The following is a 14,055-nucleotide window of genomic DNA, read 5'->3' as shown; positions in this document are numbered from 1 at the left end:
CTTTTATGACGTGCCTTGACTTTATTGTCATTTGTGAGTACAACACCTATTTTATATCTTATTAAACATTTTTTATGGTAATGCACTAGGCCTGTGTGCCCTCTGTTTGTTCTTTCCTCATTAAGAATGTTGGAAACCTGGTGACAATGCCACGTTTTCCAACATTCTTGCTCCAGTAACAAAGTAAGAGAAAAAAATATTGGGACTTATATAATCTAGATGGAGAGAGGATGGTTTTAGAGCAAATTTGGTTCATACCTTTTAATGTTCTTTGACCATGAAAAAGAGCATATGATATTGCATTTCAAACAATTATACAGTGAAATATGCCTTTATTCTGTACAATTTAATTTTTTTTTTTTTGCCTTCATGGTTTGTGTCCAAAGACAAACACAAGAGAATACCAATGAGGTGGGAACATCTGTGAAGCTGATAATTAATGGATCTTTAGTTAAGGATAGTGCTGTTCCCTGAAAGCTCTCAAGTAATCTCTGCCTACACCAGAACCTCCTGGAGCTCTAGAGTAATAACGGTCTACATCAAAACCCCTGTCAGGTAATACCTGCCCACATCACAGAGGAGACCCAGAATTACCTGGACTTTGTCCAAGTTTCACCAAGTGAAAACCACAGCTTCTTCTCCTCCTCATTTAGGATAAAACTAAGAAAATCAATGGCATCCTTTATTAGGAGAGGGCTGAGAACGGTTCTTGCAAGCTCTGGGCCACCTGTTGCCTCCACCATCTGCAAAATAATATACACAGCACAATTAAATACCTGCAACAAACTACAAGGAGCCCCCAATTAAGACATTGGTCACGCCCCAGGTGCCCGTTAACCAGATACTTTCAGATGATAAAAATAAACTCTTACCATACTTAATGGAGTAAAGAGGAAGTGAACCAGCTCAGCAGCACTGGGGTTCTGTATATGGGACTTAAGCTTTGCCTATAAAACACAATTCATTTTTTAGCAGCAGCACAGCTAGCGGCACTCCAATACTTCCTGCAGCAGGACAGAAGGTGACGGACAGGGCAAATGAATAATTCAGTAAGGTTTTATCTGCCTGAAGGAAAGTATAGGAAACATTTGGTGAAATTAGTTCACAGAAGCATCTGGTTTCTAGAAAATCAATGAATGGACTGGCTTGTAGACATGTGGACCCTGTTGACACACTACGCTGTGTACACCACTAAACTCGCTAGATAGCCTACCAGTGTATGAAAAGTGACATACAGAAATTACCTAGGGTCCCATAGGCCAGTATAGCCACTGATTCACCGAAATGCAAGCCCCCCAACCCCCCTCCCCTCAAATTTAATTCTAGGACAGCAAGATGATTAAAGTGGTTTTAAAGCCTTAAGCAATTTTACCTTAATATATCTGTATTAGGATAAAAAACCTTCTTTGTCTAGGATCCTCCCCAGCCTCCCCTTGATCCAGTGACGTGCAAGAGAGGGGGTTGGAGCAAGGGGGGGGACCCAAAAAGAGGAGGTGTAAAACCATTACAAAGAGCTGGTAAGTATAACATGTTTGTTATTTATTTTGCCCTGAACCTTTAATATCACTTTAAATATCCTGTAGTTTATCTTTGTTTTAAATGGAGGTTATTAAAAAGATGAGAGTTATAAATTATCAGAAATAAAGGGGACCTACCTCCAGGCTTTGCCTTTTCATTAAAAATCAGAATCGGCTGTTCTATATCCCAGTCAGTCAGTGATTGGTTAATTGAAATTCCATCTCCTTCTTTAATGGATACCTGTAGTCGGTGGCCCCCAAGCTATAGCTCATCCCCATCTAACCCATTACTTTCAGTGTGAACCAATTACAAGCTACAGACTGCAGGGTGTTTGCATCAAACCAAAAAGGGGATGGACTGCTCTTGCATTTCTATGGACACCCAATCCATGACTGGTCAGGATGGGTACAGCTGCTTCTAGACTGGAGGTCTGATTGTTCTCAAGAAAAAAAGAGGCTCCACCAAGCCTTGTCTATCCTTTATGTAATAAAAATGGATCTAAGAATGCTATACGCTACCTGTAGGCATAAGACTGCAGTCACTCAGTCTGCTTGTGTTAAGGTCAAGTAACCAGCTTTCTCGGACATCTGTGCTCATAATCTATGATGACTGTGATCAGTTTGCTCATGTCAATTAATTTATGGGTTAAATACTAATGATCAAAACAAGAAGGATTCCTGGCAGGCACAATAACATAGCATGAGCTCTTCACTTACCAGGAGGTTGAAGCCATGTTTGAACTTTTGTAAACAATCAGTGAATTCTTCCTGAGGAGGGGGTTTGGCACGTAACGTTAGGACACCCTCTACATGAAAAAAAAAAGAAAAGACTCACTACAAATTACCAAAAAGGCAACAAAAATCTCATACAAGTCGTTCCCATCTTTACCTTTCAGCCTCTCCTTTCAACTCATACCTTCCTGTGCCCTCTTTCCCAATACCTACACCTTCCTGATATCCCTGCTTTCCCACCACCCATGCTCACCCTTGCTTCCTCACCTTCTCACTATCCATATCTCTCTACCCACCCTCCATCCCACCCATACCTACCTGCTCCCCCTTCTTCCCAACACCCATATCTCTCCGCCCACCCAATCCCCCACACCACACTTACCTCTCTGCCTCCCGCTCCTTCCTACAACCCATACCTCCCATTTCCCCCCAACCATACATTCCTGCTCCTTCTCACCACCTATACCTCTCTGCCCCCTCCTACGCACCCATTCCTCTTTGGTCCCCTTCTCACCACCAATACGTCCTTGCTTCTTCTAATCACTTATATCTCCAATCCCTTTGCCTTGCCACTCATACCTCTTTGTCTGCTCCCCCTGCTTTCCTTTTCTTCTCATGCATACCTCCAGGTTTCATTGACCTATCTGTACATCGTAGCCCCCTCTCTTCCTACTATCAATACCTTTTGGCAACCTTATCCATTATTTTCAGTATCTACATTTCCTCAATCTTTCCATCCATACCAACCAGTCCCTACCCCTGTTCCCAAGTACCTCCTGGTCCCTTCTTCTTCTTTGACTTTCTCCTTTTGGACAGCTCAGAAAAGGCCTCAGCTGCCTTTTGTAGTTTCATTATGAAAAATTCTATGTCATCCAGGATGTGATTTAGGATTTGCTAAACGAGAATAAATACAATTAAATAATAATGCATTATAAAAAAAAAAAGTAGCACATACACAGTGTGCGTGTGTATGTATTATATATACATATATACACACACACACATATATATATATATATATATATATACACACATATATATATATATATATATATATATATATATATATACACACATACATATACACACACACACACACACACACACACATACATATATATTTGGTGTATACATAGAAAACACTACTGAAGACATCACAGGTATTGTTGTATACACTGAATCACAAAAGAACTTGACGAAGTAGCATACAGAAACTAAAACATGTTGACTACCAGCAGATTCCATCACACATTGCAGTCCACGGTAGGTAAAATGGTAACTGATCTCAACACGTATAAAACTCCACAGTCAGTGGAATAGTAAAGCACCAACAGATCCCCATGTTCATGGGAAGCCACTGTAAGTGAAATAGTGGATCACCAACAGATCTAAACACACACAGGATTCTATTTTAAGTGAACATAGTAGATGATCAACAGATCCTAACACACACAGAACACCTGCTAAGTGAATCAGTAGATTCCCAAGACACATAGGACTCCATGGTGAGTGAAATAGTAGCTCACCAACAAATCCCAACATTTAAAGGGCTCAATTGCAAGTTAAAATAGTTGATTGTCAACTGATCTCAGCATACGTAGGACTCCACGGAAAGTGAAATAATAGATTATCAACAGATTCTAAAACTCATAGGACTCCACTGTAAGTGAAATAGTAGACCTCCAACAGATCCCAACACACACAGGACTCCTCTGAGTGAAACAGTGGTTTAACAACAGATCCCAATACACATCAGACTCAAACGTAAGTGAAATAGTAGTTAATCAATAAGACCCCAACACACATACTGTAGGACGCCAATGTAAGTAAAACCGTAAGTCACCAACAGATCCCAACACTCACAGTACTCTATGGTAAATGAAATGGGATCTGTTGGAGATCTACTAATACACATAAGATTCCACTAAGTGAAATAGTAGATCACAAACAGATATCAAGACACATAAGATTCCATGGTAAATAAATGAAGGGATTCTCACTCACCACATCTCTGTCAATTCTTGCTTCAATCATCTGTGGTGTCTCGTCCTGATCTGGACTGGATCGCCGATCATCTGTAGCAAATAACACAGTGAAAGTAGTCAGACAGGAATTACATACCAATTCTACATGTGACTTGCGACAGTAGAGAAAAGATCTGCATTTTTTACTGGGGACACCCTAAATATTACAACTCTACAACGTAGTGGGAATGGTTGCAACTGATTCACATATCAGCCTTAGTGATCAATGGGGCTTCCAAACTTTATATACAGCAATCTATAGGTAATATTGAAGGGAATGCATTTTATTATTTTTTTGCAATTGAATGAAAACATATTTTTATTTCCATCCAGAAGGAGGCATACTACACTACTTTTAGAAGTATATCTGTCTAGTTTTAACTGCTTTATTGAAAATGGCTTGTTTACAGAGTTGGAAAATAAAGCTATCAGTTCAAAAACAAACATTTAAAACATCACAAATAAAATTGACCCCAAACCATTATAGTCTCCCATATTTTATGGTGAACGGTGTTTTTTATTTTTACAAAGGATTCTGATGGACAAGAGCCATGTAGCCAACTGGTGCCAAAGTATCTGAGTGACGGTAATGCAAAGCTCTTTTATAGACAATTACAGGTACACCATATTTTTCTCTTACTTACAGTCTCCATACTCAGCTGCCCATGTAGACCAGGCTGCCACACGACTGCGTACGTCCACCTGGGTGACTGATCCTGGAGGCATTGGAGCTGGCGCTTGGGGAGGTGGGGGGACTTTGCTGTCACTTGCTGCAATGTTCCTAAAATGAAAGAAAAAAAGGCAGATGAATATAGAATGCCTAAACAAACTAATTGTAGACTAGTTGATGGGAAAACGTGTGCCACTCCTGGCTCTGAAGCCATCACCGAGAGCCTCTATCAGGGAGCACCTTCACCACCGAACACCTCCACCAACTTTTATACTTAACGGCTTAAATTAACCTAAAAGGTCAAATCACAACATTTCACAACACCAAGCCTGCCATTCTGAAAGCAAAATATTACTCAAAAATAGCCAAGTCCTCAGAAAATCCTCCAGTGGATGCAATCATCATAAAAAGTGTGTGTGTATGTTTTCTTTTTTGATGAATCTAACAACCTCTGGGTATGCCAAATTTCAGGAACCCAATACAGCTGCTGAACAATTGAGACTCTAAGGACCCGGATACCAAAAAATTAGGACTCTCGGAGTGGGATAGGGTTATAAAAAAGTAGGTGCCTTGGGGGGTGTCCTCGAAAACCTTTGCCAGCGTCCAATCACCTGAAGGGTTATAGCAACCTGTGTCCCTTACTGTATGATTAAGATTTTTTGGGAAACTTTCAAAAGTCATGCTTTCAGTTCAGTTGAAGTAATTACCTAATATCTGTTCTATATGGAGTTGTCCCATGCCAAGAAAATTTAAATCAGGCTTCCACTGGCAGTGGCTGGTCTGTCACTGGCAATTAAAAGTAGACAAGGGGTGGAGCAGTGGCACAAAACCTACAGAATATGGTCACCTTCCTTATGCAGCCATAAAGGAGTGGGGAGTTCACAAGAGCAGCAGATTAAGCAATTCCTATGTGTAAGGGTTTTAGCTGAGGATTCAGCCCTTTAGGCACTGCCCCCTATTCTCCATAGAAGAAGAGGTTGATATTTGGCTGCCGGTACCAGAAAAAAAAGCAAGGTATGTAGAATGTGAGGAAAAGTGGCAGGGTCTCATTTCTCAATACAAATTATATCTGGCTGCAAAATATCAGCCACAGCAGGCTTCTGCCCAAGGCCCACAGAAGGTGTTGCCATTACAACATGTCCAATATAGTAGTGCAAAGTACAAATTCTGCTGCCAGTGTGGCTGTAAGACTACAGTGTGTACAGAATAAGGCAAGCCATAGATAAATCGATTTTTTTTCCTTCCACCATGTGTGAAAGGAAAGAAAATCACTTGATTCTCCCATCTACACAATCAGCATTGAGTTTATGGGGAATGCCTCCCACAGTGCTATTGTATTCTGCAGGGGGGGGGGGGGGTGCGGGGAATCTTCTCTGCCAGGACACAATTATCGGGCAGTAATCATGTAATTAAAATCTGTCAGGCTGCTTGTGCGCAAGTTGATTGATGGATTGACTTGGGTACAGTCAGCCCGCCCAGAGAAAGATCGAATCGCGGCTAGTCCCTGCTGACCTGGCTGAGATGCGGTCCATCTATGGCCAGCTCAACCAGTAGAAAAAAAAAAAATACATGCATTAGCTTCCAGGTATCAAGTTTAGGCTCATATTGTTCTAATTACCTTAGTACATCTGGCCGTGTCCTTGGTCTCCCTCCTTTGCTATCACTCAGTGCACTGTCAATATCTTGTTGGATATAAGAAGCCTACAAGATTGAAATGTCACAATCAGACATGGTGTTGTACAAAAGGAGTGAATGAGATGTCATAGCTAAGTAAAAGACAATATGGAAGTAGGCGAGACATGCAGCACTGCACAATGGAAACCAATAAAATGCAATCTCATGCATGCCACAATGTGGAAAAGCTGCAGTTCTATTATAATTTACAGCCTCTATTCTACAGGAAGCAGCAGGAAGGTCATTGGATGGAAATCGGAACAAAATAAAATAATTTGTCGTTCCAAGGTTCAGCTGGGTCTGTTCACACAGGTAGTCCAAGAATTACAACCATACTAAGTGATGATTATCATCTTCTATAATGGGTGCTGTGTTGGTCTCCTACTTGTTTGTCATTTTAGCAAGTTTCAGTAGTCCAGTCATCTCCGTTCGCTCCATTGTTTCTGTGATCTAGTTCAGGATGGCAAGTTGCTTGGCACTGGGCTCTCCCATTTGTCAGTCACTGACCTTACTGAAATACTAAGTATAAGAAGGGAGATCTAGCCACACCTATATATCTACTTTGGTTGAAATAGACAAGGGCCCATCAAGGCCAAGCAAAAAAAGGCAAAATGACAAAAATAAAACAATTTTATCCCAACAAGGAAAATATTCCTTCCTAAGCGATTTCAAGATAAAGCTCTGAATTCTTGCATATAGGTATATGAACAAGTAACTCTTAAAGCGACCAAGTCAGATAAGCAAATCTGCCAAGAAACGCAGTGCCTGTAAAGAAGAAAAGGAATCAGGTAGCGATATGGAGCAGCAGAAGAAACCATTGAGCATCATTAGTGACATGATACTCAATGGTTAAATCAATCCTCTTCAACAGAGCATCATTTGGTGGCACAGGCAGCAGAGACAGTATGTGCCTTCTTCTCTACAGGCAGAGGGTTTCTCATCAGTTTTAAATTATGTGACGAGGTTGCTTTAAAGACTTATTAGAGTAAAACAGTGTATTCAAAAAGAAAAACAAAAATGTGTAAAAGGTGTTTGGTGTAATTTGCTTGCTCAAGAGTCCATCTAAAATAATATGCCCATCCAAGACTAACTTGTTCAGAGGGTGACAAAACTATGGTTTGATTTCACTGCAGAACAAACAGTGTTGTCACCCTGTACAAGGAGTGGAAAATCAATGGATCTGCTTGCTGGATTAATAGAAAATACAACTAAGCTACAAGGGGGATTCAGAAAAACAAAAACTGCTGTGTTAATGCTACTATCAGACTGCATCATTTATGCTATTTACATTTTTGCCAAGTGTTTTACTTTACTTTGAGGACTATATCTGGCCCCCTTATGTAGCAATCCAACAATTCTTCTGGAAGGGGTTCATGTAGGATGCCATTCCAAAGAAGGCATGAAAACTGACTCAACATCCCACCAACAATAATTCTCAAAGTACAATTTTTTTTTTCTATTCACTATATGTATAATAACACTAAGACCTTGTTCACACCATGTGCAGAGATGGGAGTTTTACTGTACTTGTTTCTGCAAGGGCACAAAGAAAACAATTGTCCTCTATGTGCCCTGCTCACACCATAACACTCATATCATGTGTTTATTTTTTTTCTGCGTAGAAATCTACAACATATACCGTATACAGTCTTCTGCACATAAAATAACTCACATGACATCAACATTGTAGTGGGAATAGGACATTTAGAGAACAATTGTTTTCTTTGTGCCCCCACAGAGAATTTATGTTGCATATTTATGTACAGGTAAAATACTTGCATGACAGCAGTGATATGGTGTGAACACAGCACATAGAAAACTATTGTCTTCTTTGTGTCCTTGCAGAGACCTAAGTCAGAAATACGGTGTGAACAAGCCAAAAATATTCTATGTAAGCCAAATCTGTGTGCTTTTTCTATCATTCTGTATGCACTTATGGTGTGAACAAGGCCTAAAGGGCGTATTTACATGTTGTAAATACAAAATTCACCAAAATGTTCATTGCAGGTGAATCAATTATGGTAATTTAAAAACGTGTAGGAAGATGCACCTGAAATGTATTCATGTACCCCTAAAATGATCTTATAGACATAAAACATGGCAACGTATTTTTCTAATGAAGTAAAGTGTGCATAGAAATGCTAAAAATGAATAAATGAGCAATCCAAAAAATAGCTAAAAGGACAGAAGAGGAGGATTTAATTAGGACTAGAAATTGTGCCTTTTTTCCCTCCATTTTTTACACCAATTCTTAAGTGCTAATCATTGGCTTAAAAAATAACTAAGGACCCTTCAAACCTACATGTATACAAGCTAAGGACCTATACAAAAAAAAAAAAGAAGATTCTTTGATTTTATATCATGATTTGTATTTGAACAAATGTTAATGAAATCAGATTTATTTAGGTAAAAACACACATCAACATTTTCATTGCACACAAGCAATAGATTTTCCAAATGTTTACCTAAATCTAAAAGATGTGACAATGAGGTGTTCTCTGCCTCCACATTGGGACAGTGTTTAAGTGAAGGATGTTGTTGGGCAATCTCAGGTGTTCAGGTTGACACAGCGCAAATTAAATCAGGAAATGGGAAGTAATGAGTTCCCACCCAACTGTCCTCCTGAATTCCCCTGTAGTCCCAGGTGAGGCACCAGGGTGGGAGGGTTGAGGCATTTTGGCTGCTGTAGAAGTGATTGGGAACCATGTGTTTGTTTAGCATACAGTATACTAAAAATGTAACAAAGGGATATATAGAAAGCACTGTTTCACTCACCAATACAAGTCTTACACATATATAATGGATCGCCCAGCTACATATAACAGACATGGCTAAAACACTGACAGTGTATGTCCAGACTCTTCAAATTACATTTTTTGGGTGCATCTGGTAGACCTCAGGTCTTCAGCAGATTTATGTAAAGAAAAAGCCTCACCGAAGACATATTTATAGTACTGGCCTTTCTTGTTTTGGTAACTTAATAATAGGAAATAAACTTCATCCAGCAAAAAAGGTCAAGTGTATGTACAAAAAAAACTTTTTGTGTTTTGGATGGATTAGGTAAGTATTAGATCCCCTGTTGAGTATTTACTGCTATACAAGATTTCTCCTCACTTCCTGTCATGCTGAAAGCACTTTTAACAGACAGGAAGTGTGGAAAAATCTGCAACAGGAACATAAATAAAAAACAAAAAAAAATCTGACAAAGGTTCTACCTTCCCTTACTCCATTAGGAAAAAAAACAGCATTTTTCCTCAGGCTGTGCTATTGTTGTAGAGTTCCCCGATTTCCTGTCTGCTAAAGTGCACGCTTGATATACACTTTTAGGGTCCATTCACACCAGTCTGATCAGTTGCACTGCATCAAATGTGCGTTTTGTCATGCATAGTTCATTTGAATAGGCTTTTTCCAGCTAGTGAAAGAATCTTTCAATATATAACCTCCATTGGAGAAACAAGGGGAAGCAAACTGCGGTTGTCGAAATAAAAATATGTGATAAATGTGCAAATAAAGTATTGCGCTAAGCAAATACAGTAAGTGAAAATCAAATTATAACTGTGCCATGGAAGATGTCAATCGTGACGAACTGTGTAGGGTGCAGATGCGTGCTGATGGTAGTGAGTAACCCGGAAGTGACGGTAGTCTTTGTGTATGCTGGCTGGAAGGTCCTTCAGTTATCACTGTGCAATTGTTTTTATTCACATGAGTGATATTTGAACCCTAAATAAAAGTTTTAAAAGGATTCTATGCTATGCAATCTCTCCTATTTTTCTCTGAGTACTGGTAGTAAGGAGAGGTGAGAAGGATACACGGGACACTCAGTATAGAAGACTCTGAACACCTCCAATGGAAGTGTTGCGGTCCGGATGACTACTATATGAGCCATTATTGACTGCTCTTTAGTTAGAGGGTCCACTGCTGTTGGTAAGCTTTCATCAGTACTTTCAAGGTGGTGGTTCCCCTAGCAGGTGGAGGTGGTAGAGCCTGGTGCACTCACTTTTGTCTCAGATTTAAGGTGGATGTTTTCACAAGTGGACTTTTCATTTACAAACCCATATAAAACACTTTATAGCAGGGGTGGGCAACTGTGGCCCTCCAGCTGTTGTAGAACTACAAGTCCCATGAGGCATTGCAAAACTGACAGTTACAAGCATGACTCCCAAAGGCAGAGGCATGATGGGACAGTTGCCCACCCCTGCTTTATAGCATTGTTTTTACTTTTTATTTTCACGTATGTATCTGTTATAATCTGATTTTCACTTACTGTATTTGCACCTATGGCCTTCATTGTCTACTCTTGGCCAGGGTCACAGAGGTGAAGGATGAGAATCTGTTCAGTGGACAGTGAGTGGGAGGAAAGGGGGTTGGGATTTCTGCAGCAGGTTAAGGAGGGAGAACATGCACCGGGGACAATGAGGTGAATTTGCGCACTTTGTGGTGGTGCGGGAGGGGGGGTGAGGGTGAAATTCATGCATTGGGAAAAGATGGGTAGAACATGCACTGGGTGGAGGAAGGTGAATTCGTGCACTGGGGTAGGCAGAAAATCCATACAGAAGTGCAGCATACAGGTTGCACACCATTCCACGCTGAGCAAACCACCGCAAGTACACCAAGTGATGGGGATAACACAATGGCAAACTACCACAAAGACCTTACCTTGACCTCATCACACTGGAAGAGGTGTAGATCAGCTTTGCTCTGTGTTGGCTCTTTACAAATAAGGGCCAGAATGGAATCGTATCTACAGGCCTTCATCACAGCCTTACAGTGCTGAATGGTGCTTGCAGGAAAGTTCTCTAATTCAGTCTGTGCAAAAATGAAATATCACATATTGTGCACATCATCTGCCATGCCAACTGCTACAAATCAAACAGATCCACCAATACGCCAATGTTCCACCAACTGCCATGTCAACCACTATGCCATGTACACCACTACATCAACTGCCAGGTCCACCACTTTACCCACATCAAATGCTATGTCCACTGCTAGATCTACAACTACATCTGCAACATTCATGAACACGTTCATCACTATATCAACTGCCACATCTGTCCCTATGCTCATTAACATATTAGCTGCCACACTGCGAACTGCAACTTTGTCAAATACTACATCAACAACCATGTGCAGCACTATGCCTTCTGCTACATTATCTACAATGCCAACTGCTACATAAAATGATAGGTCCACTACTTTGCCCAACGCTACATCAATTGCTACTAAAACAGCTATGCACACTATGAGAGAGAAGAATGCTGGGAACAAATGGCCCAGGCAAAGATTATCCCTCCATTATGTTACACAGGAAACATGCAGTAACTGACTGCATCATATAAAGAAAATTTCAGAAAGGGAAGTGAGGGAATGGACCAATGGCAGCAAGGAGTGTGCAGTTGACTGATCTCCAGTATGAAAAGTCTCCCCAGCATGAAAGTCTCCCTGGGTTTTGTTATATAATGTTACAAGATATCTCTTATGAGACAGCTTGTATTTCCACACATGACCTGGCATGGAAGAGGATTCAGAGTGCCAGTCCCTCATCTCACCCTTTCCTAAAGAATGCCAATCATGTCTGAAATAAGACAATGTCAAAAGAGCGAAGAACCCCCAGTGTTTGAACGAGGGACTTTAAGGGCAACAGGAAAAGTACTGAGGTAAAATATAACAAAGCTTTAGTTTAGTACAATAAAATGTCACACATTTCTCAGTTCCATCCGTATCTTTAAGACATTGTCAAGGACACCGTCGGGAAAAATAATTTTAGGCTGGAAACAAACAAAAACTATTTGCTAAGCAGTACAAATTGTGACAAATGTCCCTAGAGAAGCCAAAAGTTCTATACAGTATATGTGGCCTATGTTGGGCAGCAGTTCTCCCAGGAAACAAGGGCGCCATAAAATTACTGACAACCAGTCCTTACCCAAACAAATGTTATTAAACAAGTGCCCTCCAAGCAGGTGACCCACAATGTGTCAACATCTTAGCAGCTGGGCTACCCAAACCCTTGAGAACAATATTAACAGACGTAATCTTGAGCTCAAACTACAACACCTACCAGCAAGGTACTTTCTACAGCATACTGTAGCCAACCCATCATCAACCCAGCCATAAAATGACACAGATAACGTGACTCACCGTTCTAACGAAAAAAAAAAAAAAACATACAAGATGGCAAAACAGGAGGATTACCTTTGATTCTATATCGGACAAACTAACACCTTTGTCATCAACTTGCAGATACATATCTTGGGTCCACACTTTCCCTTTGGCATCAAGTAACTTTAGCTTCCGGATCCCATCTTCCACTGTTAGCATGGCGTCTTTCCGATCAATGGTGAAGGTGGTGAGGTGCTGCAGGACATTGTCAGCATTGTCACAACAGGTGACCGAGGTAGTGTACCCCAGGACAAGGACTAATGTAATATGGAAGGGAATCTGGGGGAATTCTGTGACACTTTACTAGAAGGCTTCTAAACCTTCTACTGCAAGTAAAGTTAACACAATTCTGAGAAGTCATCCCAAACAATCCAGCAAATCAATGTCTTGTGCCTGTAGACATTCTACCATGTGATCAGCGGATGGCATCAGCCATGTATATAGCAACACACACACAGAAGTTAGCATTAAACATTAATGTTTTCTCTGCTACCCTTATTACTTCCTGTAAAAACTATGGTTAACATTCAAGAAGTCATAGGACCTGGGTACATGCATATGAACAACAAGTTCTACGACATCATCTTTCACTTTACAGAAATATAGGTGTGGGGACAGCCTTAATTGCCAACAATACATTTACTAATCAGTGACTGGACATGGAAATAACCAATGTGATTTTCCAGGAAAGAGGTTTTGTAGTTACCCCACAAGACTTCATCTGCTTCATAACTTTAACTCTACATCAACTAAAAATATCATCAAAACATACCTCGACATGGTACTGGGTGTTCTCTGATATGATGCTGACAGTGTCCCGGGCATAGCTTTTCCTTTGCTCTGTGAACAAAAACACATTTATGACACAAATCAGAAAATACACCCCCATCACCTATCTACTGTTGATGCACGTCAAATGATTGGGGTTCTTCTCAACATCACTTAAATGCTATTAGTACTGGTTAGAGGTGCATTTTGAGTCCTCCAAGGCAGACCTGATAAAGTAACGGTCTGTAAACCAACACAGCTTTCATAACACTGTGCCACTCATTAAAGGAAACTTATCAAGCAAACTAGACACAATTAGAGGCAAACCAGGCTGCCTTTTTGTTTAGAAGTGGTCAGGGTAAGGTTTTATTGTTAGAAACATAATTAGAAAGTGGCCAGGGTCAGGTTCTATTCTGACACATAATAAAGAAGTGGTTAGGGTCAGGTTAATTTCTGACACAAAAGTGGTCATGGTCAGGTATCATTCTGTTGGACACAGCAAGTGGTCAGG

The 14,055-nt window shown here is 40.4% G+C and overlaps 1 protein-coding gene across 8 annotated transcripts in view; it reads right to left on the bottom strand.

Annotated features, from left to right (window-relative positions):
- Positions 1-14,055, bottom strand: part of EPS8 (EGFR pathway substrate 8, signaling adaptor) — an 87,823-nt gene that overhangs the window by 21,562 nt on the left and 52,206 nt on the right. For 7 of the 8 annotated variants that reach the window (XM_089669844.1, XM_089669845.1, XM_089669842.1 and 4 more), the window contains exons 5-14: positions 13,549-13,616; positions 12,810-12,971; positions 11,274-11,423; positions 6,562-6,644; positions 4,918-5,054; positions 4,254-4,324; positions 3,023-3,143; positions 2,235-2,323; positions 873-947; positions 595-743 (exon numbers count right to left, since the gene is read on the bottom strand). In XM_089669844.1, coding sequence (XP_089525970.1) covers positions 595-743; positions 873-947; positions 2,235-2,323; positions 3,023-3,143; positions 4,254-4,324; positions 4,918-5,054; positions 6,562-6,644; positions 11,274-11,423; positions 12,810-12,971; positions 13,549-13,616 — 1,105 coding nt within the window. The remainder of the gene's footprint in view (positions 1-594; positions 744-872; positions 948-2,234; positions 2,324-3,022; positions 3,144-4,253; positions 4,325-4,917; positions 5,055-6,561; positions 6,645-11,273; positions 11,424-12,809; positions 12,972-13,548; positions 13,617-14,055) is intronic. The other variant, XM_089669846.1, reaches the window with a different exon arrangement.

Source organism: Staurois parvus, unplaced genomic scaffold, assembly GCF_062004578.1.
Source record: "Staurois parvus isolate SC_StPar_1 unplaced genomic scaffold, SC_StPar_1.0 ptg000010l, whole genome shotgun sequence".
Taxonomy (NCBI): Eukaryota; Metazoa; Chordata; class Amphibia; order Anura; family Ranidae; genus Staurois; species Staurois parvus.
The sequence above is the reverse complement of the archived record's forward strand: the minus strand, read 5'-3'. Positions and strand labels throughout refer to the sequence as shown.